The following is a 27,052-nucleotide window of genomic DNA, read 5'->3' on the forward strand; positions in this document are numbered from 1 at the left end:
AAAGAATTCTTCATGTTCTGGAGTCAGTGAGAGCCATCAATGCCTGAGGGAGGCGCCTTTACTCTAGTTGTAATACAAAGAATACTTCATGTTCTGGAGTCTGTAATACAAAGATTACTTCATGTTCTGGAGTCGGTGAGAGCCATCAGAGCCTGAGGGAGGCGCCTTTACTCTAGTTTAATATATCCTGTGGTTCTGGATTTGGTGAGAGTATGTCTCTGGATCCCTCACCTGTATCAGAGGTGTGAGGGTCTCAACCAGAGGCATAAAAAGTGCTATGAAGGGGCTGTGGAGTGCACAGCCAGGGAGCCAGTGGTAACGCCACCCTGCTGAATTTGGGATAAAACTACTCCTGGTCAGGTGCCTTGAAGACATGACTGGTGCCCCATGAGCTTCCCAGTAATGGCCGCCAATGGTAGGTGAGTGTTAGCCAGGAGCACTGCCTGACCTCTTCTTCGATGAGCTGCAGGAGCCGGTCTCCTGAATCACGTTGTCGCCAATCGATGCCCAGGCACTAGAGCAGACGGAAAGAGAGGAGGGTGGTGCTGACAGTCTGAGGTTACCCTGGACACTAAGCTACTTCTAGCAGCAGCAAGTACTGATATTCAATATGGGGGCGAAGTTGGGCATTTGATACCCAGTAGCTGGCACCGAATGCCCAAGTGCACCCAGCTCCTGGTTTAACAAACCATCGGCCTTCCCCAGTCATGATACAAACAGCTGATCAGACACAAAATCAAAGTCCTTAAAGAGGTTCTGCTCCTCTGAGGTGAGGGGGCACAGATCCCCGGGAGGTGTGAGCTTCGGCTTCTGTGCTGTGAACTCTTCATCGAAGTGACTGATGTCTGTGGAATGCTTCAGATGTGGCACAAGCGGAGGCTTCACTTTCCGGGCAAGCAAGGCGGGCCAGTCAATCTCCTGCTCCAGGTGAAGATGTGCACATGGAAGAAAAAAAAAGGAGAAGTTACTCACAGCAACCTGAATGCTCCTAGGCCATCATACACAACTCTTGGGAAGGTTGGCAGAAGCAGACACTGCACCATAGCTCTTCTCTGAGGGCCAGGCCTACCTTCCTGTCATGCGCCTGGCACTCTAGGTGAGGAACCAGAGCATGAGGGGCAAAGCGGCTCCTGCCTGGAGAAGGACCTCAGATTAGCAGGAGCAGGGTGGGGTCATCTGTAAAAGTACTAACAGGCAGAGCAGTGTAGAGAGGCACAAGGACAGACTTCTAGTGACAGTAATTGATCCTACATATTCACTGAGCAGTTGAGGGTAATAATAGCCATCAGTATCAGGGACCAGGTGATAGGAAAGGAGAGGGGAACCCTCATGGCACCAGGGAACTGTACAGACATTTCACAATGATCGGAAATCAAGTCTTCATCGAGGATAGAAAGTCACATCTGAGACGAGATCCTCCTTAAGATAAGAAGGTAGCATCGCCCAAGGAGGTAGCATCGCCCAAGGAGGTAGCATCTCCCAAGGAGGTAGCATCTCCCAAGGAGGTAGCATCTCCCAAGGAGGTAGTATCTCCCAAGGATGTAGGAGGGCGTATTATCTCCCAAGGAGGTAGTAACTCCCAAGGAGGTAGCATCTCCCAAGAAGGTAGCATCTCCCAAGAAGGTAGCATCTCCCAAGAAGGTAGCATCTCCCAAGAAGGTAGCATCTCCCAAGGAGGTACTATCTCCCAAGGATGTAGGAGGGCGTATTATCTCCCAAGGAGGTAGCATCTCCCAAGGAGGTAGCATCTCCCAAGGAGGTAGCATCTCCCAAGGAGGTAGCATCTCCCAAGGATGTAGGAGGGCGTATTATCTCCCAAGGAGGTAGCATCTCCCAAGGAGGTAGCATCTCCCAAGGAGGTAGCATCTCCCAAGGAGGTAGTATCTCCCAAGGAGGAAGTCTCTCCCAAGAAGGTAGCATCTCCCAAGGAGGTAGCATCTCCCAAGGATGTAGGAGGGCGTATTATCTCCCAAGGAGGTAGCATCTCCCAAGGAGGTAGCATCTCCCAAGGAGGTAGCATCTCCCAAGGAGGTAGCATCTCCCAAGGATGAAGGAGGGCGTATTATCTCCCAAGGAGGTAGCATCTCCCAAGGAGGTAGCATCTCCCAAGGAGGTAGCATCTCCCAAGGAGGTAGTATCTCCCAAGGATGTAGGAGGGCGTATTATCTCCCAAGGAGGTAGCATCTCCCAAGGAGGTAGCATCTCTCAAGGAGGTAGCATCTCCCAAGGAGGTAGCATCTCCCAAGGAGGTAGCATCTCCCAAGGATGTAGGAGGGCGTATTATCTCCCAAGGAGGTAGTATCTCCCAAGGAGGTAGTATCTCTCAAGGAGGTAGTATCTCTCAAGGAGGTAGTATCTCTCAAAGAGGTAGTATTTCCCAAGGAGGTAGCATCTCCCAAGGAGGTAGCATCTCCCAATGACGTAGCATCTCCCAAGGAGGTAGCATCTCCCAAGGAGGTAGCATCTCCCAAGGAGGTAGCATCTCCCAAGGAGGTAGCATCTCCCAAGGAGGTAGCATCTCCCAAGGAGGTAGCATCTCCCAAGGAGGTAGCATCGCCCAAGGAGGTAGCATCGCCCAAGGAGGTAGCATCGCCCAAGGAGGTAGCATCGCCCAAGGAGGTAGCATCGCCCAAGGAGGTAGCATCGCCCAAGGAGGTAGCATCGCCCAAGGAGGTAGCATCGCCCAAGGAGGTAGCATCTCCCAAAGAGGTAGCATCTCCCAAGGAGGTAGCATCTCCCAAGGAGGTAGCATCTCCCAAGGAGGTAGCATCTCCCAAGGAGGTAGCATCTCCCAAGGAGGTAGCATCTCCCAAGGAGGTAGCATCTCCCAAGGAGGTAGCATCTCCCAAGGAGGTAGCATCTCCCAAGGAGGTAGCATCTCCCAAGGAGGTAGCATCTCCCAAGGACGTAGGAGGGCGTAGTATCTCGCAAGGACGTAGTATTTCGCAAGGCAGTAGGAGGGTGTAGTATCTCGCAAGGAGGTAGCATCTCCCAAGGAGGTAGCATCTCCCAAGGACGTAAGAGGACGTAGCATCTCGCAAGGACGTAGCATCTCGCAAGGACGTAGCATCTCGCAAGGACGTAGCATCTCGCAAGGACGTAGCATCTCGCAGAGACGTAGCATCTCGCTGAGACGTAGCATCTCGCAGAGACGTAGGAGGGCATAGTATCTCGCAAGGACGTAGTATCTCCCCTAGGACGTAGTATCTCCCAAGGACGTAGTATCTCCCAAGGACGTAGTATCTCCCAAGGACGTAGTATCCAAGAGAAGGCCAGTGACCTTTTTGGGCCTTGGTTGGTTGGGTGATTGGAGCGTTGGCAGGAAGCACAGAGAAGTTAGGGTGCAGTATTCATTGACTAGTGAGCATCTTGCAATATATATCCGTGGTGATCAGCCTCCATTGCCTCATCATATGAGTGGGACTACGCGCTGTGAGAGGGCGATGATTACATCTAGCACCTATCAGATGAAGGGTGGTTGGGAGACCTGGGACTCCGAGTCTGGGGGTAGAAACCAGAGGGGGTGGATGTGGGCATTACATGATCCCTCTGCAGCAGCAACTTCCTGGTGTGGCAGCAACGCTACTTGTTGGGGTCCAAATTAAAACAAAACAATGCCGCCAGCTCTTCCTACAATCACAGAAGATCTTGACGGAGTCTTGTTGGTTGATGTGTCAATTTCAATTTGTATTCAATCCATCAAGCATCTAAAGTACACATTCAATCAATCCAGCCAGTAGTCAAATCAGCAGTGTTTTTACAATTTTTCCAATCTAAGAAATTTGCTTCTTAGACTATTATTCGGAAGATTTCCATTGCCTCCCAAGGGTTTTGTTGAATTAATCTGCTGCAAGCTTTTCACGATCGTCCTCCATGATTTCTGGATTGCACTACTAATATTCCTGGTATCAACATTGAAAAAAATGACTGATTTGATTTGATTCGACTACTGGCTGGATTGATTTGAATTTGTACTTTTGATGCTTGATGGATTGAATAAAAATTTAAATTGACACATCAAACAACAAGACTCCCTCAAGATCTTCTTTGATTGGGGGAAGAGCATACATCTCAGACACTTATTTATGAATGACTGATAATTCACACACTACTTTTGCATAGGTTGGAACTTCATTAGACGTGGCCCATTGGCGGTGGGACCACATTAAGTTGAGCGTAATTGGAAGATTGTAATAAATTACCCGGATTACACACCAGTGTGCACTTTGTCTTTGCCGCACTGCCAGGAGGTGGTGTTACTGATGGTCATGCAGTTCTTGAAGTTGGTTCTGGCGTTGGTCGTCTTGGCTGTCAGGGACAGGATGAGTTGGGGGGTCATTGGCGTAGGAGATGTTGGTGATGTCCTGTGAGCATATGATGTTGGGGAGTGGTGTCATGTATATGTTGAAGAGGTTGAGGGACGGACCCTGTGGGACTCCGCATTTCAGGCTCTTGGTGTCTGAGGTGCGGGATGGCAGCCTTATCATTTAGGTTCTTCCCGTGAAGAAGGAGCCGATCCATTGGAGTGCAGATCCTTATAAGCCAATCATGTGGCTGTGTCTTCTTCTGATGAGGCTGTTGTGGGAGACGTGTTGAAGGCCATGGGGAGGTCAAGCTGGGTGAGGGCAGCCGTTTCTGCTCAGTCCACATGTTAGAATGTTGTTGGTTGCTGCGCTTAGTGCTGTTTTATTGCTGTGGTTCTTCTGAATCCCGATTGGGTGTTAGATAGCACATGATGGAGCTCGAGGTGGGATGTTAGTTGATTGTTGATGGCCTTCCTAATCACGTTAGCTGCATAGGAAAGCAGGCAGATGGGCCAGAAGTTGCTCAGTTGATTCGGGTCTGCTGTGGGCTTCTTGAGGAGGGGGTGGATTTCTGCAAGTTTTCATTCTTCCAGGACGGTGGCGGTCGCGATCGCGATGGATGGGTTGATGGCGTGGGTCAGGGTGATGCTGATTGGATATGTTTCCAGGTTGTTGATGTGGTGGGAACAAGGGCCCATTCGGGCCCCCAAGTGGATGATCCGCATGATTACCGCGGTATTCTTGCTGGTGAGGGTTGTCCATTCCATCAGTTGGTCATCTTGGTTGGTGGTGGGTAGATGGGCTTTAAGTTCTCTGTGGTCTGGTTGGTGTGCGACGCTGCTGTAGAGGATTGAAGGTGATTAGCTGCGCTTTACAAGTCCGAGTTGATTGACTTATTGAAGAAAGGCTCAAAAGCAACGCAAAAGAAGTGGAGAAAAGATGTTCAAAAAGGTGAAAAGCGAAGAGGCTCAGAGGGTGAGAAAGACCCGAAAGCAGGAGTGAAAGGTGAGAAAGGTGTGAGAAGAGGTCTGAGGAATGAGAAAAAATAAGATGGGAGGAGCAGAAGGGAGAGAAGAGCAGCTGAAGCAAGGTGTGAGGCAGGAGTCTCAGGTAGAGGAAGCCAGGTCCGGAAGGGCTTAGACTGGTCAGATGACCAGTCAAAGGTAAGTAGGTGCGGGACACATGCTCAACGGGGTCGCACAGGGGCCACCATTAAGTAGGTCCTAAGAGGGGGGAGAAGCGTGGGAGGTCAGTGGGAAGGGCTGTTCTTTGTGGGAAGAATAGGTGACAGGAGCAGAGAAGGAGTGGGGGAGGGGGGAAATGCGTAGGAGGTGGCTGCGAGGACTACAACTGAGGCCTATGTGGAGAAAGGGAACACAAACTGAAAGAAAGCAGTGGCTCAGATAAAAAAAAAAAAGAGTGTATGCGAGGCAAAGGTTGAAGAGAGGCTCAAAAGCAAATCACAGAAAGTGGAAACAAGAAGGCTCAAACCTAAGGTACAAAATGTGGAGACAAGAAGCTCAAAGCAAGGGACAAAAGAGGTGAAAAGAGCAGACACTTGGGTGAGAAAGACTGGACGCAGGTATTAGTAGAATAAACACCCGAAAGCAAGAGTGAAAGGTGTGTATGTACCTCGTGTCTGTCCCCAGTGACGTTACACGAATGAAGAGCACTTTTTAATTTTTTAAAGCACAGTCTGCGGGTGGGTGAACTACACAGAACACTTGAAGCAAAAAGCTTGTGAGAGGGACAGGATATATTTATCCAATCAACAAGTGGATCACAGCTGGGTCCATAGTCATACATAAACACCTGACAAATTCAGGCCTGGGAAACGACTGGAGAACCATATGATATTAAGGCTTTCGTAAAAACTTGACCTTTAAAGTGGAGAGTTGAAAGGTGAATGAGATCCACCACTTTGTTACTGTGGAAGAACCCATCTGGTACGAAAGCGAGAACAAGAGGGAGTTTCTTTTTTTTTTTGAAAATTTCTTTTTATTGTTGCATCATACGGATCATCAGTAAAAGCATTACGGCATCCCGGGGGGAGCGTCAACATTCCGCACCCCCCGTTTATACGCAACTTTTTTAACACATCAGTACACGGTAGTTATCATGACATAATCAATTCGTGTTTTGTCTTTTCACCCCGAACCCCCCCCCCCCCCCAACTTCCATGTAAACACCCCCGGGCAACTGAGAGACCTCTATTTGAGGCCCCCCTTCCCGCCCTCTTCCCCCCAAGCAGCTCGTCCCCTTTACCTCCACTCTACCACCGAATCCCCGTGTCCTCCTCACTCCTCAAGGCATGAGTCGTAAACATACGTCGTCTCATCACCCCAGTCCCTCCAGGATCAACAGGTTCAGATCATTCACACATGAGACCACCTCCGTGGTCAATATCGCCCCCCGCATTCCCCCCCCCCTACGGTTCACCCCCCTACTCGAGTCCGTGATAGTACCGCCACTTGGCCCAGATTTTGCGAAATTTTCTCGGGCACCCCCTCGCTTTATACGTAACCCTTTCAGCCGCCATGTACATGTCTAGGCCTCGTCTCCAGTCATCCAGATTGGGCCTTCCTGGCGCCCCCCACATTCTCGCTATATCTCTTTTGGCTACTACCAACGCCAGCAACAGAAAGATAAGTGAGTGCCGCGTGACATCCACCTCAGTTGACATGCCCAGGAGTGCCAGCCTGGGGTCCCTAGGAATGTCCACCTCCATTACCGCTGACAATTCAGTGAAGACCTCATTCCAGTATTCTTGGACCACGGAACAACCCCAAATAATGTGGAAGAAATCACCCAGTGGATGTTGGCATCGTAGGCAGGAGGCATTAGTAGCCCTCCCCATCCGGAAGAGTCTTGCCCTGTCAAAGTAGGCCCGGTGTAGAACCTTGAACTGGATGAGGCGAAGCCTCGACTTTATGGCCACTTCGAGGGTGCATGAGGATGAGTTCCCAATCCAGGTTTTCAAGTGTGCCTACATCACCCTCCCATCTCTCCCTCAGAGCCTGTAGGTCTCCCAACATATTGTTTGTCAGTGTTTTATACGTCATGGACACCGCCCCCCTGTGTATCTGTTCCTGGAGCAGGCGTCCCTCAAGTGGTGCATATTGGGGAATGTCAGTAAGGGAGATGTTTTGTGCCCCCCACGCATGCCGTAATTGCAAGTATCTGAAGTATTGGGTGTTATGAAGGCCAAAATCCTGCTGTAGCGCCTGAAAGGTCTTTAGCTCCCCCCTCGCTATGACATCCCCGATCGTAGAGATGCCAATGTCATCCCACTTTTTAAATCCCCGTAGTTTGTGCAGTTCGGCCAGCCAGCTACACGACCACAGGGGGGTTTGACGGGTGGGTCTTTCCTGCCATCCCATTTTTACCGTGGCTCTACGCCATGCTGTCAGGGTAATTCTAGTCGCCGGGAGAAGCCTACGTCCTCCCTTCCCTCCGTAGAGGAAGTGGAGCACCGTCTTAGCGCCCCATTTGGATTTTTCCAGTGCATAGGTTGGGTGATCTGCAGGGGCATGTATCCACTCGTTAATTGGGGCCAGGTGTTCAGCCCAGTAGTACGCCTCCAAGTTAGGTAGCGAGATTCCCCCGCTGTACTGGTGGCGCTGCAGGGTCGTGAGTGCCACTCGTGGTTGTTTCCCCAGCCACAAGAAGGAGCGGAGGTCAGCGTGGATTTTCGGTATAGTTGGGGTTGGCAGAGGGTAATATTCGTTTTGGAGGGCGTATAAGAACTTCGGCAAGAGGATCATTTTATACAGGGCGGCCCTGCCCAGGATGGTGAGTGGAAGCTGTCTCCACCTATCCATCTCCGACTTCGCCGCCACCAGGACCCTGTCTATGTTATCAGTATATGATCGACGTGCATCTCGGGTGATAAAGACCCCCAGATACCAGAAGCCTTCTGTGGTGTGTAGGAGGTGTTCGGGCAGGCACTCCCTCCTAGGGGCCCCTTGCGGGTCATACATGACCGATTTGTGCCAGTTAATGGTATGTCCAGCCACTGACCCGAAGTCCCCCAACTCCTTAAATAGCGCAGGGATAGTCCTAGCCGGGTCCGTGATATACAATAGAACGTCGTCAGCGTAAAGGGAGATCTTCTCCTGTTCCGCGGCCGACTCCCCCCAGTGAAACCCCACCACATCCCGGTTATGCCGAATGCGGATCGCCAGGATTTCAATCGTGAGGGTGAAAAGGAGTGGGGAGAGCGGGCACCCCTGTCGTGTCCCCCGCTCTATCGCAAACTCTCTGGAGAGCCTTCCATTGACCCGCACCTTCGCCCTGGGGTTCGAATATAGCAGCTTCACCCAGCCTAAAAACTTGGGCCCTATCCCAAAGCGTTCGAGGGTGCCCATCAGGAAGGGCCAATGCACCGCGTCGAACGCTTTCTCTGCGTCCAGGGAGAGGAACCAGTGGGGTTCATCCCTGTCACAAACTTCCTGGAGCCAATTGTGGGTACGCCGTAGGTTGAGTTTGGTGGCCCTGTCCGGGAGAAACCCAGATTGGTCTGGGTGCACTAGATCTGTAATGACCTGTCGTAAGCGTCGCGCCAAAATGGTGGCCAACAGTTTGGTCTCGATATTAAGGAGAGAGATCGGGCGATAGGAGGAGCACTCCTCCCTGGGTTTATCCTCCTTGTAAATCGGGACTATGGTGGCTAGGGTCAAATCTGGCGGGAGCCGCCCGGCGTCAAACGCCTCGACGAACAATCCCTTCAGGTGGCGGGAGAGGAGGTCCCCCGTCCGTTTGAAAAACTCCGCCGGGAAACCGTTTAGGCCCGGCGCCTTTCCGGGCTTCAATAGCGCTAACGCCTCCGTGATTTCGTCGAGGGATAAGTCGGCCTCCAGGGCCTCACTATCTTCGGGGGTCAACTGTGGGACCTCCATATCTCCCAGGAACGCCTGCACTACCTCCACGTCCCCGAGGTCTCTAGCCCTATAAAAGGCTTCGAAGTAGGCCGCAAAGGCCTCCGCTATGGAGTCATCCGTGGACGCCCGCGCGCCCCCGGGGAGTCCGATCCCGTCCACCCACCTGGCCGCTCTCTCCCGCCTACTCAGCCAGGCCATAAGTTTCCCTGATTTGTCGCCCACATCGTAGAGACGGTGGAGGGTGGCCAGTGCCTGTGTGCGTGCCTCATTCGTGGTCAATTCCTTGTAAAGTTTTTGGGCGTCTAGCAGTTTCCTAAGGTCTATCTCTCTCTTTGACCCGTGGTATTCGGCCTCTAAAGTCAGTATGTTCGCCTCCTCAGTTGCTATAGCCTCATCACGTATCCTCCTAACCTCACCCACACTGGATTGGAATCGATCCCTCAGGACTGTTTTCATGGCCTCCCACAGTGTAACCCTAGACTGTACCGAGCCCTCATTCTCCGCCACAAACACTCGAATATCTGCTCTGATACCCCCCAGAATCTCAGGAGTCTGTATGTCCCATGCCGACATATGCCAGTGAGGCCGTCCTCTCCCCCCACCTCGTCCTATGTGTGCGAACAGTGGGGAGTGATCTGATATGCCCCTCGCCCTATACTCGGCCTGGTCCTCCAATGATAGTTCCTGCCTCGAGGTGAAGATATAATCCAATCTTGAAAAGACTTTGTGTGCCCCGGAGAAAAAAGAATATTCGGCCTGTGCGGGGTGTAGCCACCTCCAGACATCAGTTAGGCCAAGTGTGTTCATCTGACGTGCAAGTGCCGTGTCTGCTGTTACTGTGTGGGCGTTGCTAGACCTATCTCGTGCCGTACACATCACATCATTGAAATCCCCCCCAATGATTTGTACCGTGTCAGCCGTGTCCAATAGTATGTTGGTGACCTCCTGCATTGTGCGTGCCTGAAGCTTAGGTGGGGCATAAACCGACAGCAGCGTGTACCCGCGTCTCCTCCAGGTCCCATGCACCCCTGCAAATGTCCCCTGTGGATCTAACCATGTGCGCGTTACAGTGAAAGGGGTCGTTTTTCTAATGAGTATGGCCGTGCCCCGTGAGTCCATGGTGTACCCCGCATGTGCTAGAACTACGTATTGGCCCCGTGCCAGGAAAGCGCATCTGTTCCCTCTCAAATGTGTTTCCTGAAGGAAGATAATGTCTGGCGCTGCTCGTTTAATGTATGCCGTGACCAGGCCCCTCTTAATTTTGGAGCCCAGGCCGTTCACGTTCCACGTGAGCGCCTTCACCCCGGGGCCGTCTCGGGTCGGTTCAGTTAGTGTACCTGCCATTGTGTTGCTCGGTGATCATCCAAGGCCGGGCCCCGGGGCCCGGATGGTAGTAAGTGTGGCCCTCCCCGACTCCGCTGCTTGGTGTAGTGCTGTCCCCCCCCCCCCTTCAACAAACCAACACCCCAACATGAGGCAATAACAGTTCCAATACACCCCCCCCACCCCCACCCCACCTCCCTCCCCTTCCAGCTGCGCCCCAACATGGGGCCATACTATCAATGGGAGCAGGTCAGTCGCCCTCCCGCACATCCCTCCCCAACTCAAACAATAGTCAGAGCGAACTCTGAGGAAAAAAGAGTAAAGTACTTGAGGGGTTTCGTGCCAACTTGCGTGCTCCTAATGCGCCGAGTTGCCATCTCAATCGAGTCTCACATTAGCAATGTTCATGAGTGGGAGTCCTGTGTGTCCGTTGACGGGCCTTGCCCCGACAGTTCCAGTTCCATGTGTCGGATCTCCTTGACCAGCGGATGTAAAGATTCTTGCAAAAGTTCCATGTCCTCAGCTCCGGATGAAGGGCCCTCCGAATCTTCCATGTCGTCCCCTTCCGATCTAGCGCCCCTCCGGGGTGCGCTAGCTCTCGCACCTGTTGCCGGGTCGGGGGACTCCGACCCACCAGTCCTTCTGTTCTCCGCTCCTCTGGTTCTATACGGAGTCGCCGCGGTCTTGTTTTGGGTCCTCCTGGAGCGCAGTCTCTGGGGCCTGGGTAGTTCCCACCGTGGCTTGCTGCGGGTGGTTTTGTCCATTGCCTCTCGGCTGGCCACATCCCTACTGTTCAGGATGGGGCGCTCCTCCAGCCACTGCCATGCTTCCTCCGGATGAGCGAAAAAGAGCGCCTTGTCCTTGTAGATCACTTTCAGCTTGGCGGGGAATAGGAGCATGTACCTGATTTGGAGGGATCTCAACTTTGCCTTGACCGCGTCGTATGAGCGGCGTTGCTTCGATACCTCTTGGCTATAGTCAGGGAAGATCATGATCGTAGCATTCTCCAGGCGGATCTCCCCCAGAACTCTGGCTTCTCGCAGGATCAGGTCTCTATCTGCAAAGTTCAAAAAACGGGCGATGACTGGCCGGGGTCGAGCCCCCTCCAGAGGTTTAGCCAAGAGCGCCCTGTGCGCCCGTTCGATAATGAAGCAGGGAGAAAATGGCGCCGTCGGGAAGGTGGTCTTAAGCCAGTTCATCAAGAAGGCCGCCATGTCTTTGCCCTCGATTCCTTCTCTGAACCCCACAAAACGGAGGTTGTTGCGCCTGGACCTGTTTTCCGCATCGTCCACCTTCCATTGAAGGTTACGGTGGGAAGCCTGGAGTTCCGCCACGTCTCTCCTGAGTGCGGTGATCGCCTCGCCATCCTCCTTCAGCCTTTCCTCTGCGGTCGTCACCCTCTCAGATAGGTTTCGGATGTCCTGGCGGAGCAGAGTCACCTCCGCACCAACCTCGCCGATCTTTGTTTCCAGCGCCGAGCGCGACGCTTGTATGTCCGTCCTGGACGCCTGGATGGCCTCCAGCAGTACAGTCATGTCGGGGCGGGAGCCCGGTGGTTCGGCCATCGCCCTCGGGGCTGCAAAGTTGTCCATGGGCCCCTGCTTCAGCGCCCTGGAGGCCATTTCCTTCTTCCCCATGTTCCCCACGCGGACAGGGGGGGGAACAGCGAGACCCGAACCGTGGGTCCCGAGGGGGGCAGACGGGGAGCAGACGTTGGGTGGCTCGCCCCGCTCTCAGCCTTCGCCGTCCGTGGGTGCGTCGCACCGGTGGGTGTAGATCGGGGAGTTGCTCCGGTCAGGGTGGTCTGGACGTGTCCGGATGTCTGGCCGCTCTCTCGACGTGTCTCTCCCGGCCGACCCTTAGCTCTCCACTGTGTCCCGGCGGGGCGGGATCCCGCCGTAGCACTCACCGCCCGCCGCCATCTTGGCCCAACGGCTCTCCCGGCCAAATGTCCAACGCGGGTCCGGAATGTCTCCCCGGTTCAGCGTTCCAGGTGCGGATCAGTCAGAGGGTGGCACAGCACGGTCTGTCCCTCGGTCTGGCCGCCGCCAGTCGAGCGGTGGGTCAGCGATCTCGCCGTCCTCCGCACCTCGCCGCCGCCATCTTGGATACCCGCTCCGCGGCGTAGCCTCTCCGCACTCAAAAATCCGAGAAAGCCCACACAACCACCCGGATCACTAGTACACTGTGAAACGGAGAGGTTTTCCTGCAGGGTGGTGTGGTTTTCAGGCTCGATGGCAAGGATTAAAGTCGGATTTTGGGGCAACTCGGCCGGAGCTCCGGCGAGGCACGTCTAGTCAGCCATGCCGTTGGCCACGCCCCCGGTACTCCAAGAGGGAGTTTCTTGAACATTTCTCACGAATGAAGAGCACTTTTTAATTTTTTAAAGCACAGTCTGCGGGTGGGTGAACTACACAGAACACTTGAAGCAAAAAGCTTGTGAGAGGGACAGGATATATTTATCCAATCAACAAGTGGATCACAGCTGGGTCCATAGTCATACATAAACACCTGACAAATTCAGGCCTGGGAAACGACTGGAGAACCATATGATATTAAGGCTTTCGTAAAAACTTGACCTTTAAAGTGGAGAGTTGAAAGGTGAATGAGATCCACCACTTTGTTACTGTGGAAGAACCCATCTGGTACGAAAGCGAGAACAAGAGGGAGTTTCTTGAACATTTCTCACCAAGACTATGGTTCCTGAGAGGGGTATGTTCTCCATCGATGACTTCAAGATGGGAGTAGAACAAAGCGTTAATGACAACAAACCTGAACTAATTGTGTTCTTCCGTGCAGTCTTCACAGACATAAGACTTACGGTTCACATGTTTAAATGTGGAAGCGTTACATTTCAAATACGCCACTTTCAAGTTCATCCGCAGAGTCCAAGGGATTGGAATCCTTAGTGCTGGTGTGGGGGAAAAATGGTGCTTGCGTAGGACACACATCAGTCTCCTTTCAAGGAAAGGGATATTTAAGCTTCGGGTTCGGAAGGTTCAGGTAAAAGTCTGTACGAATCCAGTAGTTTTAAGTAGTAATGAAGTGCTGTATGTGCGATTGAGCACTTTGTTTGTAGAATGGAGAGTAAAGGTGCACAGAAAGTTCTCTAATCAGTTGAGAAGTGGGGATTTCAATGCCACCGTATGTCAAAACCCTGTCCAACTGAAGCCACACAATGAACACGCTAACACTTATGTTTCAAGACAACAAGGCTATTTTAGCAATACCAAATGATTGAAAGATAAAGTGTTAACATTTGTCGTGGATTACAAGTGGCGACTGTAAAAAACAAGCATTTGCAATGCAATAGGTCTCGCAGTTACACAAGTTAAAGCTATTGGCATTGTAAATGACATTGTCTTTTATTTATGTATTTAAAACGAAAACAAATATAAAAGGCATTGTTATTTGCAGTGTCAATAGCTCAAACTTGCGTATATGCGAGACCTATTGCGTTGCAAATGCCTGTTAAATTGGGCAGGCTATGCCGCACACAGAAAACGGAGGGTGCAAGGAGGATCACGCCATCAACCAGGTCCCGGGGTTACCATGTCGAGGGTCGCGACAAAGGTGAGCAGGGTGAGATGGAGGGGACTGTCATGAGCGTAGTGTTGCTGTAAGGCAGAGATTGGAGCAATAGCCTTGCATATGTTTTCAGTCATGAGGTTGAGTCTCCTCAGTCACTGTTTTAAATAAAGGCGAAGCGGACTTCATTTTATGCCATACAATACGTGAAAATAATTTTTGAAATAAATATGGATTGCTTGATTTTCTCTTCCCATATATGTCTGAGAGGCGGACCGCGGCAACATGGTCTCAGGACGTTGACTAGCAGTAACTTTCGGATGAGGACTGGTGCTAGCAGGGATGGCAAAGGCTTTACGTATCCCGTATGGTAACTGTGTGATAGGTAGTATGGCTCAGGATACGTACAGACGGCTTTGTTGTGTATTAGCGTAACCCGAAAATAACGCGGAGCCGGTTTTGAATCGCTGAAAGAGGCTAAACAATGTTGGTTTTTAGTTACTTGTACCGGTTAGGCTATAGTGTCAGAGAGAGGTGGTGGAGTAAAAGCTAGAGTTACCTACTTTGGAGAGGGGGTAAGGAATTTTGAGTCTCAGTGTTGGCTCACCGAAAGCAATAACATTGAAGTGTAGTGCACACGATTAAGGGAATGGAGAGTGCTATAAGGTAAACAACTTGGTGTGGAGCTGTAGAGAGGCTTATTTTAGTGTACGGCATAACGCCAAAAGAAATTTCCCCCTTGGCGCTACAATGCTGTAAGCTTTAGTCCTATTAATTAATTGGAAAAAATGTTAGTGGTGTCCTTAGGGATCCTTGAGAGTAAGTGAACCCCAGTCTCAGATACCCGTGTCAGGTCCCGAAGGATATACATCTCTCAGTTGTTTAAACATCAATACGCAGACACGTGTAAACAAGCCGAGGCAATAGACAACATACTTTAGCTGACTGAGGCATTTCACTGCAGACGTCCGAGTTTTTCAGCACAAGGAAGCAACTTTCATAGTCTATAAAATATGTAATTCAAAAACCATGGGCACCTATCAAAAGCTTTTGCAAACCTAAGAACTTCTACCGTAAGGCCTTCATAATTTTTCACAATCTGTTTATAAAGTACATCACAAACCAGATTGTATGAGACGGTGGCCACCACATTCAGTAGACACGCTCAAGCGTGCAGGCACACAAAGCTTGCACTTATGCATACTAACCAAGCGTGTCCTCATTCGAGAGTCCAGTGTGACGTGGGGAGAAATAAGAGACTATCACTTCTGTGCTGCATCTACGAGTGCTGCAGACCCACTCCGATCGCGGCCTGGTTGCCTTGTGTGCACCTCGGTGTTGCGTGCTGTATGACGCCCACCTCAGGAACCACGCTGAGGTGCAGCAGGCTTCATGCTGAAGTTGCCGGCGCCAATATTGTTAGCGGACCCACACCATGAGTGTGCACATCGGCGATCTCAAAGAGACGCCATGAGCGTGCACATGGCATATCCGGGCGCCGTCAGATGTGCATGCGTATGGTACGAGCAGGCGTTGTGATGATGCCGTAAGCCGAGCCATACAAGTGCACAGCTGGTGTCTCAAAGAGCGCGTTTACCCAAGCTGATGTCTTCAGTCTTCAAGAGTGCATGCACCCATTCTGTCCTGCATCGCTAAGCTAGGTGGCGACAATAGATCTCGTTTACACGAGCAGCGCATGGCGCTGAATCGCTAGGCGAGACCTAATGATGCAGCTGGTTTTAAAGATGGTGCGGGTCGGCAAGGGGAGCCAATGGACTTCCTTAAAGAGGGGAGTGATGTGATCATGTCCCTTCAGGTTCTAGATGAGAGATTATGCGGCACGTAGGATTTCCGTAACCGGTGCCAGTGTGGAGTCTGGGAGGCCGCAGAGTAGGGCATTACCACAAACCAGAGGTGGTAGTACCAGGGCTTGAACAGCATTCTTGAAAACGCATCCTGGGAGGAACAGTTTCACTACCTCTAGAAGAGAGAGCTTGTAATAGGTCCTTTTTTTTCTCACGGCAATATGCTCCTTGAGGCCAAGGTTAGAGTCCAGGGTGCATCCAACGGACTAAGCATTCATTGAAAGTTGGGATTCAAACTGCCACTGAGCCAGGTTTGTACTGTTTCTTATTCTTGGCAAATAACTAAACACTACCCTCGTTGGTTGAGCTTCAGAGAGGCATTGGACATCCAGATGTGGATGAGTTGATGGTGTTTGAGGGGTAAACAGCGTTTAGTTAGCAAGCGGAACAAGGCATGCCATAACAATGCGGTCGTTACAAAGACCGCGTTATTTTGTATACCATTACAACGCAAGTCGGAAAAACTACTTGCGTTAAGGGGAAAGAAGGTGTTGGATTTAAAATCCAACACCTTCCCTAATGTCCGCACAGACTGGAGTTGGAATAGTAAATTATAATATTCCAATATCCAGCGCCCCCTTACACAGCAAGTCATTGCTCCGACTTGCATTGTAACAGTATGCAAAATAACAATGCGATTGTTATGAACGCATGCAAAAAAAAGGTATATATTCGTTTGAGGTGTTGAATTTCTGAAGCAAAGGAGTCTTTCAAGCAGTGTTGCGCATCATTTGCAGTAAGCTGTCAATCTGATACAGAAGCGTGCCTATCTCCTCACTTCCCAGAACCGACTGATTCTCATGCAAGGAGTGACGTGCAGGTTAGCAGTTGACCCAGAGAGAGCAGAAGGGGCCAAGAGACACAGGCTAGCTTCTTTCTGCCTGTTCTTGCAGCTGGGATAAGCAAGCTCTGCATACAGTTTATGTGAAAATACTAAGTATTTTGCATCTTAATTCCCGTTCACTAACAATAATATTGCATAAAATATACTTTGGGCTTGCTCTGTATCTCTGAGTCCCTGTAGGAGGCGAGCTCTGGGTCTTCCTAGAACTGGAACAAATTACATTTCTATTAAAAATGCAAGTGAATACTTGAACAAAATCGCTAGTTTCTATATCAATAACTATCTTCAGAGCTTTGAAAATTAAATCTGTCCTCTAAGTGAGTCTTCTGAAGTTGCTTTCCAGAAGGAAGACTTGTACTTCCTTTAAAAGAGAGCCTGTATCAGGCCATCTATTCTTTGGCTCGGTGTTTGTTGAGGGCGAGGTTGGTGTCCGAGGTGAATCCAAGGGAGTTGCCATTCAGCGAAAAGTTGGGGACTGAAGCCGGCAATGTTCATGCATTGAGCCAGGATTGCACTGGATCATGTTTGTTGTTCTTGGCTGCTATTTCATTTTTAGATATATAAGCGTTGGAATTTACTTAGAACCTCCTTTACAGGAACGCTGTGGAGAGTAAAGGGGGGCTTCACAGGGATGTAAAAAACCATGTACTCCTGCAAGAAACTGGATCAGGGGATTCCTACCGCCAGGACACTGTCCTGGGGACTGGGAGGTTCCATATCAAAGGTCATGAACCCTGAACCCCGATCTCACACGTAGGGTGCGGCAGCTTTCAATATAACCAGACTCGGATTACAGATGACCCCGCTCATTGCTCCTGCAGCGGCTGGCAACATTCACCTGGGCAGCTCCTTACCTGTGCTCCACCCTGGGAGCGCGAGCGGGCCAGCTCCTTACCTGTGCTCCACCCTGGGAGCGCGAGCGGGCCAGCTCCTTACCTGCGCTCCACCCTGGGAGCGCGAGCGGGCCAGCTCCTTACCTGCGCTCCACCCTGGGAACGCGAGCGGGCCAGCTCCTTACCTGCACTCCACCCTGGGAGCGCGTGCAGGCCAGCTCCTTACCTGCGCTCCACCCTGGGAGCGCGTGCAGGCCAGCTGTCAATGTCTAACTCTAGGCCAGTCTGGGACCAGGATCAAGCAGTTACAAAGAGCAGAAAGGTGCTTTCCTACCTGGTAAAAGGTGTGCACTTTGATCTCCTCAGCATCTCCTTCTCCAGCCCCAAGCCTCCGCCTCGGGTCCTTGGGCAGGAGCTGGAAGACAGCAAAGAAGCGCCTAGAAGCCAGAGCTTTGTAGGAAGGTGAAGGCAAACTGGGAAGCACATAAACAAGACAACTATGGAACAAGGGAGAGGGAGGGCAGGAATCCCTCTGGTTTTCAGATTCAAGGGCAGCAGGAGAGAACCTGGAGCAAGAACCAAGAATTGTCTCAAACTCCTCAGTATCCGCAGGGAAAAAACAAATCACAAACTCCTAGGAAACCCCTGCGTCCTACAAACCCACCCTGCAGGTGTAACATACACTAATGAAGCAGGAACGAGCATGAAAAACCTAAAGGGACCTGAGACAATGGAAGGATTTAAAGCAGTCACAGTGAGGCAGGTAAAACTAAATGTATGCTCCAAAGAGTTGAGAGCCTCCTGCTGGGGCAGTCATAGAACCTCTAACTGCTGACAAAGATATGTAGACTGATTCAAACCCCTCTCCAGACTTTGAAAATAACCAAATGCTGCACTGATCCAGCCCAGAAGGAAGTTCTTGAAATGACTAGATGCATAAAATTCTGAAAAATTGACTCCTATACTCTGAAGGGCTTAAGCAATGAAATACACAATAGACAGAATATTGTTCTATTTTACAGGAACCTCTGTCCGTGTGGGAATCAAATATTATTTTAAAAAATAATCAATGTGTATTTCACAACACATCTTTATGGCTTGGACTGCATCAAGGATATCTGAAGAGCCTTCTTTAAACTTGGATTGAACACGTCACCAAACACCTCTTAATTGTTCTCAATTAAACATGTAAAAGTTCAAAATAGTTGAACTTCAAAAGGTCACTCTTAGGGCCCCATTCACAAAAGTAATCTGAGACAAAATCCTAACTTTACGATTTTCAGTATCCACAAAGGGCATTTAGGAGTACTAAAGTTAGGATTGCTCAGAATAAGGGCTGACCTTACTACTTGTCCCATCCGTCAGCTCCTGGCCCGGGTCACCAACATCATCCACGAGAGGCAGACCCCAGAATTCCTGTCACTCAAATGCCTGTTTATGGATGTTGATGTCTCGCAGAGTGCTCCCGAGTTGCTTTGAAGAAACATCAGCGCCCCAACCGAGAGGTGGATGATGAAGAGATTTGGTTGTTAAGTCGAGAATTCTCCAACTCATGGGAACCAGCACCTCAGAAGAGGTTGCGATCGGTCCAGTTGGCTAGCGGCTGATTTCTAATCCCCAGCCTCCAATTTGGAATCTTTACTGAAGCCAAATATCAAACAGACCCTCCCACATTGGGGATCCCAGAGCCCTTTACAATGTATTACATATTTCTGTAAAAAGACATTTAAATATAAATGAATTTTGTAAACCTACCTGGAGGCTATGTTGATTGAATTTCAATTAATGCGGTTACTGGAAAAATAGCCAATTTGATCTTAATAGTCAGTCGCACAAACCTACCTAGATGGCGGACGCCAGGTTTTCTGAATAATGGGTAACCTTTTTTCAAAAATGAAGAAAATCGAGTCGGATATGATGCAGCTCATTGAAGCTACAATCTAACATAGCACCTTTAAGGTCTCCAGAGGCTCCAGTATCCCATCATGCCTTGCAGTGACTGGTGCTTAGATTCCCCTTTTTGGCTCTTGAAGAATCCTCCCCACTGGAAATTCAGTTTTGAATCTTTTCACCAACAGCCAACATCTTTCACCAGCAGGAGTGACATCATTTCCTAACTGAACAAGCATTTGCAATGCAATAGGTCTCACATTTGCGAGAGTTTGAGCTATTGGCATTGTAAATGACAATGCCTTTTATTTATGTTTCGGAAACCTGCAGGCGGTACGTAAACACGCACTTTTTTTTTTTTGAGGTCTTATATAGCGCTCGACTTACCCTTGGGCATCTCGGCGCTTGCATTGGGAACCCGTCCTGGCCTTTCCCTGTGAGATAACCCATACTGGGCATCCCCAAGGTGAAGGCCAGGCATCCCGCCGCGGGGGGGCCATTGTTGAGATTAAGCAAGCTTAATGCCCAGAATTTGCAGAGTGTGAACCCATGATTAGGTCAGGCACCGAAGCGAGAATTATCGAGTCCGTGGACAATTGGGCTCAAGACCCTGCCGCGTCGGGAATTGAACCCTGGTCCCGGGTCTGACCTCTGCTTCAGGGTCTGCCTCCTCTAACCAGTGAGCCGAGAAGCGAGGCTGGCAGTAAAAGGGGTGCAGTTACTGACAACCTTGCTTCTCATAAGCAACAACTATATACCAGTGTATTGAGTTACCTCAAAGGTAGAAAAAGATCCTCTACCCAAGGTAGAGAGTAATTCGCTGAACAACTAAAGTAGAACGTATACTATGATTAATTTGTTTCTGGCAGCAGTACAGAATGCACGAATGCCGCCGGGCCAGGGTTCTCATACATGCCAAATTTCCACACTACATACTTTGCACAGATAGAAGTTTTTTTTGTTACTGTGTGTGGCAGAGTTCCCCTGTGCAACTAGCCTCTGATGTCAGCACCTTGAAAAGGTGACACAGATTTTCTCACTTGACTCTGGTGGTGTAGCCAAAACATATATCTGGTATAACATACAAACCCATAAACTATAGGACTGGCCTGACACCTCCTGTATATTGGTTATTGTGGCACTCCACAGCCCCTGCATACGCACCCTAGGAGTGTTGCACTATTTTAAGGCCGTTTTTATACTATTAACACAGCAGTAATTAATCCGTGAAATACGGGAGTCCTCTTTGCGAAACAAATCAACACACAAGGCATTTGGAATATTACATATAACCACACTGAACCCATGGAAATGTCAGACATAAGTAATCTCAAAACGTGGAAAGTATGCCTTCACAGGCATAAAGGTTAGATTTATGCCTGTTGCCGAGTCACACATGTATGCTAGCCCTTTATTCATCACTGTGTTTAGCGAAAGGGAATGGACTTGGAATGAGAGAGGGGACTGACTGTTTTTAGGCGCTTCGACTTATGAGGTAAGCATTGAAGAAATCATGCTAGACATCGATAAGCATTTTTTAAATGTCTGCCAAGGAATAGCTTTCAATTGTAACACAGGAGCAGCTGCTTTCAGCATTAATGTTTTCCATATGAATGCATGAGCAGCGCATGTAGGCCAGGCATATGCTTTGCATTGTGGGACATGTAGTCCTCTGTACTGTGTCCAATTATAAAAGCATGAGTAGAAGATACAGATGCAGAGCAAAATCCTGGATTGTATAAGCTACTGCAGCTGGAACTGGGAAACGAGGGAGAACTGCACTGCGAAGGTTATAGTTTAAAATAAAGCGTGAAGTTTATATCATTTTTAAAATGTATATGTTCTTGTGAAAAGAAAACCAAGTACTGGTCTGTGCATTATTGTTAAGAATATGCTCTTTACAGGAATGTGAAGAATGCACTAAACTCCCAGTCACGGCCAATATGAACCTGGCGATTAGCTTAAAAAAATAATGTTTTTTTGTAGCAGAAAAGGGCAAAATAAACACCTAACTTAATTTAATGAGAAAGTCTACAGACGCAAAATAGTCCAGATGCACTACAGATATAGTGAGTGCCACAATTTCAGACAAAATATCTGCTGGCTGCTTTACTCGTGACATCGCATAGGGTTTTTAAAAGAACATTTTAGACTAGTAAACAAAAACGTTTTTAAGAGCAGGAAATCAAAGTTGAGAAATGCATTTAGGGAAGCTAGTTGTAGCCCTGCTTAGTGTATTTTAGGTGATATAAAGTTCCTTTTCTCTCGTTTTTCAGCAAATCTGAACCAGCTTAGCATAATATTGTACAGATCATAAGAAGAAACAATGGGCTCCTCCCAGGCGGCTCACCAAATTGGTCCAGCAACTTTTCATCTAGTTGTTTTTAATAAAGCTTGTTGAAAAAAAGGTAGAGTAACCTTGCCAAGGAAATGGAAAAAATGCTGCTGTACTCTTCAGAGTGCTCAGAAACTGAACATCCTGCGTGCCATGCGAAATGGTTTTGGGTGATCTGGAAGGTGCTGTGAATGGTATGAGTTGTTCTGCTGAGTGTGTTCCTACAGAGCTTCTCTTGGTGCAGACAGAGGAAGTAACAGCACACAGCGATAACAGAGGAACGTCTCCTTATCAGAATGTACCTTCACATAACCACATGAGGCAGCTGACGCTGCACTTAGTATTTAAAAGTGAAAGTGGGCCCGCACAGAGTATTTAAAAGTAAAAGTGGGTGCGGCTATTAGTAATTAAAAGTTAAGGAGAGTGGTGTGCTTTGTATGTAAAAGTGAAAGCGGGCACTGAGTATGTACAATTTACAGCATAGGTCCCATGCTGCTTGGAAAAGATCAAATGACCGTAAGGTCTGCATCCGGTTCACTGTCCTACAAGGAGGGAGGTGGAGAAGGGAGGGGGAACGGAGGGGGGGAGCGAGAGAGGGGGTGGAGGAGCATGGAAAGAGACAATAATCAAACCATTAACAGCGCAGCGCTTCTGAAAGGGCGCCATGCTGATAATGTATGCATGCGTGTCACACACTTGTAAATTAAATAAACAAGTGCTGCATAATGACTACCCCAGCTTTCCACCCAGAGGCTCCCAGTGTACCTCCACGCCAGATGCTATCTGCCAGCTCCCAGCCTCTGGATCTCCGAGTGAGATGATCTGGAGCCAACGAGGGAGGGAGGGAAAGTGAAAATGTGCCATGCTGTAAAGCTGGGAGCCCTACGCATGCACATCTTCTATCCATACACGTGCACATCTCCTGTCCCCCTTAGCAAGCAAAATCCACAACAATAGATCTCGCGAGCGGCCAGCGCATGCGCTGCCTCGCTAGGCGAGACCTAACAAGCGAGCAGCGCATGCGCTGCATTGCTAGTTGAGACCAAACAAGCGAGCAGTGCATGCGCTGTATTGCTAGGCGAGACCTAACAAGCGAGCAGCGCATGCACTGCGTCACTAGGCGAGACCTAAAAACTGCCTTTTCAATCGCTTAATGACAATATTTCATAAGTGTAAGGGTCCTTGCTGATGGAGGCAAAAGACCACCCAGATGTAGTCTCTCTTCTGTAATCACAAAAGGTTGAAGAATCTGAGTTTTCTTAAAATTTGTCCAGACGAAGCTTACAGGACCTGAGACTGGACAGCAAGAAGATCTTCAGAAATCAGAGATGCAAACGGCAGAACAAGCAGAGAAGGTGTTGAAGTAGAGACGCTTTGTTATCAGAAGAGCTTTCCTTATTCACCCTTCGCCAACGCTTGCCCGCTATAGAGAACTCTCCAGAGAAAGTACCGTCACCTGAAGTGACAAGACTGTCAACATCCTATGGCCTGTACGGTCAGGGAAGAGGAAGGAGAAGAGAACAACAGAGGGAAAAACCAAAGGGGACAAGACTAACAATTCTATATAATGAGTTACAAGATGCGGAAGATCAGATTATAGCTTCTGGCATTAGCCACCCTGAGTCCTCCAAGGAACTGGGCAGTCCGAAATCCAAACAGCAATGTCCTGGTAAGAAACAGCACCAACTTAACTACAATTAAAGTATTTTTGAAAGAGCTAGATACTCAGACTGAGGCCAGAGGAGTTAAAAGTACTAGACCCAAGGATGGAAGAGAAAATGGCATTTAATGCATCAGTGTCCCACATATTGAACTCAAATATGCCTCTATTTTCCGCCGCCCGTCACCCCGCATGTTGTCACAACGTGGTCATTACAACGCATACCACTACCCCGCAAATTGTAACAACAACTTGCAAAAGAGGGCACTGGATGTTGGAATAGTATAATTTACTATTCCAACTCCAGTCTGTGTGGACAGTAGGGAAGGTGTTGGATTTTAAATCCAACACCTTCTCCTCCTTCCGCAAGTTGTTACGACTTGCGGGGTAATGGTATGCATTGTTACAACGTGGTCGTTATAATGACCTCGTTGTAACAACATGCAGGGTGACGGTTTCATGGTCAGGGTTGTTTACCATTTAACTATCAATCAGAGAGTCGCGGGCAGGACATATGTGTGTGCTGAAGAAGCGCAGAGTGCCTTAGTCCGACTTGTCACAAGTGACATAAAAAAACACTAAAAGGAAGTTATACGGGGTGAAGGAGCTGAACTGTGACCTGAGACAATAGGGACATTAATGAGAATGTGGGTTTCACTACGAGAAGTTGAACACTAAGATGATAAAGATGTGGGATGAAGCAGATTCTTACTTCTACAGAGCTGAGCAGCAAGGCTAGAGTTTAGCATCATAGACCACTCCACGGCTAGCAATAGCAGAGACTAAGCCATGACGTATGGTATCTTTGGAGTTTAGCACCATCACAGACCTCTCCACAGCTAGCAATAGCGGCAACTAAGCCACGATGCGAGGTTTCCCAGGAGTTTAGCATCATAACAGAACTCTCCCCGGCTAGCAATAGCAGAGACTAAGCCAAGACCAGCTAGCAATAATCGACTAAGCCATGACGTAACATATCTTTGGAATTTAGCACCATCACAGACCTCTCCACTGCTAGCAATAGCGGATACTAAGCCATGACAGAAGGTATCTTTGGCATTTAGCACCATCAAAGACCTCTCCACGGTTAGCAATTGCGGAGACTAGGTTATGATGTGAGGTGTCCCTGGAGATCAGTCAGCTGTCACCAGTACATAAGATGCAGCTAAAGCCTTTGAGTTAATCTCGAAGTCTGCTAGTCTTGGTGGTGAACTCCGTCCGGCTTGCGGAGTTTGACGAATTTCCCACACTTGATGTCATGGAGCTCGCTATGCGGAGCAGAGTTTTTCTCCTTGCTCGCATTTGTCAACGTCAAGTTGGTGAGCCCAAGCGAGGAAAATCCACCTCCTGGCGAGATGTCCTTGTTCGCGACCGTCAACATCAAGTTGGGGAGCGCCAGCATGGAGAATCAACCCCTCGGCAAGATTTCTCAACGCTGTGGACCATTGGCTACCTTACGCAGCCTCTGGCGCTTGTGAGTAACCTTGATACAGAGTATCAAGATTACCAATGATACAGTGTGAACTGTCTGCTGCCACACTGTGGGTGGTCGGCTACCTTGCGCAGCCTCTGGCATGAGTATCAAGATTACCAATGCTACACTATGGCCCGTCAGCTACCATTCGTAGCCCCTGGCCTGAGAGTGACCTTGATACAGAGTATCAAGATTACCAATGATACATTCTGAACTGTCTGCTGCCACACTGTGGGTGGTCGGCTACCTTGCGCAGCCTCTGCGAGTGACCTTGATACAGAGTATCAAGATTACCCAGACTACATTGTGGACCGTCTGCTACCTTACACAGCCTCTGGCATCTGCGAGTGACCTTGTTAACGAGTATCAATGTTACCAAGGCTACACTGTAGACCGTTGGTTACCTTACGCAGCCTCAGGCGTTAGTGCACGACCTTGATACAGAGTATCAAGATTAACCAGGCTACATTATGGACTATAGGTTACCTTACGCAGCCTCTGGCGTTTGCGAGTAACCTTGATACATAGTATCAAGATTACCCAGGCTACAATGTGGACCGTCAGCTACCTTTCGTAGTCCCTGGCATTTGAGTGACCTTGATACAGAGTATCAAGGTTACCAATGATACATTCTGAACTGTCTGCTGCCACACTGTGGGTGGTCGGCTACCTTACGCAGCCTCTGGCGTTTGCGAGTGACTTTGATACATAGTATCAAAGTTACCAAGGCTACACTGTGGACCATCGGCTACCTTACGCAGCCTCTGGCATTTGCGAGTGACCTCGATACAGAGTATCAAGATAACCAATGCTACGTGATTTCTCGCTTTACATGTTCAATGTCTCTGAATTCAAAGCCCTCACTAGGCTGTTGCCAGAGTTGCTAAATTTCCAGTTAAACTTGAACACAAAACAAAAAATACAAAAGGTCAATAATCTTTCGACCAAAAAAGCAGACCGTATGGGTTCCAACCAAGAAACCTGAATGGTGATGTTTTCAGAGTACCAGCAGTCTCACTATCTAGATCCAGGATACCAGGGATCTGATAATGTGGGGTCGGGGCACAGTTCAGATGAACTCAAAAGCAGCACATGGGAGCATTGAGTGAACTACTGGGCTAGTCTTATAGGAATCTTCCTCCTGAACCAAACCCACAGACCAGGCCTGTTGAGGCAACATCATATTGCCCAGTAGACTGGGACAGTGACCCCCCCTCCCCCCCCCCCCCCCATCCCTCCAATGGTCAGTCATTTGGTCCTTTCTGAACCATCTCAAGAGACTGTTCCAAGCAACGATATCAAATTTTTCAACTCCATGAAAATATGTAACAGAAGTAAAATGGGGCAGGAGAACTTTGTTTTACTGTGAACATCCTTGGACAGGGCGAGATTGAAGAGATGTGACGGAGGAAAGACGGATCGGGGCAAGTCGCTTCTTCGTCTTGGCTGGGGGCATGTCACTTTTCTTGGGTTACCCAGTTCTGGGTTTCCAGTCTTACCTTGCGGATGACTCCAATTGCCTCCAGAGAGAGGCAGCGTGGGTATCGCACCTCTTCGTTCACGATGCTGTCAAACATTTCCTCCTCATCATCACCAGGGAATGGAGACTGAAACAAGAAATAGTCCCATCAGCAAAACAACACAGACCCATCCAATAAGAGACGTGCCAACCTGCCTCAGGGCCTTCTACAGCATCATGGACTACTACAGGTGTATCATCCTATGTGGGATGCCACTCTGCCCCATGACACATTCCATTCCATACATTAGAAATATTATAAATTCCTGTGAACTCTGAGCAATATCACTTTGAACAGACACTTGGCTGGAACATCATTCCATACAGACACTAGAATAGAGTATCATTCCGTACAGACACGAGAATAGAGTATCATTCCATACAGACACGAGAATAGAGTATCATTCCGTACAGACACGAGAATAGAGTATCATTCTCTACAGATACTGGGTTGGAACATCATTCCTTACAGATACAAGAATGGAGTATCACTCTGTGCACATACTGGGCTGAACGGTCATTCCATACAGACACGAGAATAGAGAATCATTCTGTAGAGACACTGGGCTGGAACATCATTCCGTACAGACACTAGAA

The 27,052-nt window shown here is 49.2% G+C and overlaps 1 protein-coding gene across 1 annotated transcript in view; it reads right to left on the bottom strand.

Annotated features, from left to right (window-relative positions):
• Positions 1–258: 258 nt before the first annotated feature.
• PKN3 (protein kinase N3) overlaps positions 259–27,052 on the bottom strand; it is a 314,322-nt gene continuing 287,528 nt past the window's right edge. The window contains exons 20-22 of the mRNA XM_086920604.1: positions 26,436–26,543; positions 17,912–17,992; positions 259–918 (exon numbers count right to left, since the gene is read on the bottom strand). Coding sequence (XP_086776730.1) covers positions 706–918; positions 17,912–17,992; positions 26,436–26,543 — 402 coding nt within the window. The 3' untranslated portion in view covers positions 259–705. The remainder of the gene's footprint in view (positions 919–17,911; positions 17,993–26,435; positions 26,544–27,052) is intronic.

This window comes from Lissotriton vulgaris, chromosome 5 (genome assembly GCF_964263255.1).
Source record: "Lissotriton vulgaris chromosome 5, aLisVul1.2, whole genome shotgun sequence".
Classification (NCBI taxonomy): domain Eukaryota; kingdom Metazoa; phylum Chordata; class Amphibia; order Caudata; family Salamandridae; genus Lissotriton; species Lissotriton vulgaris.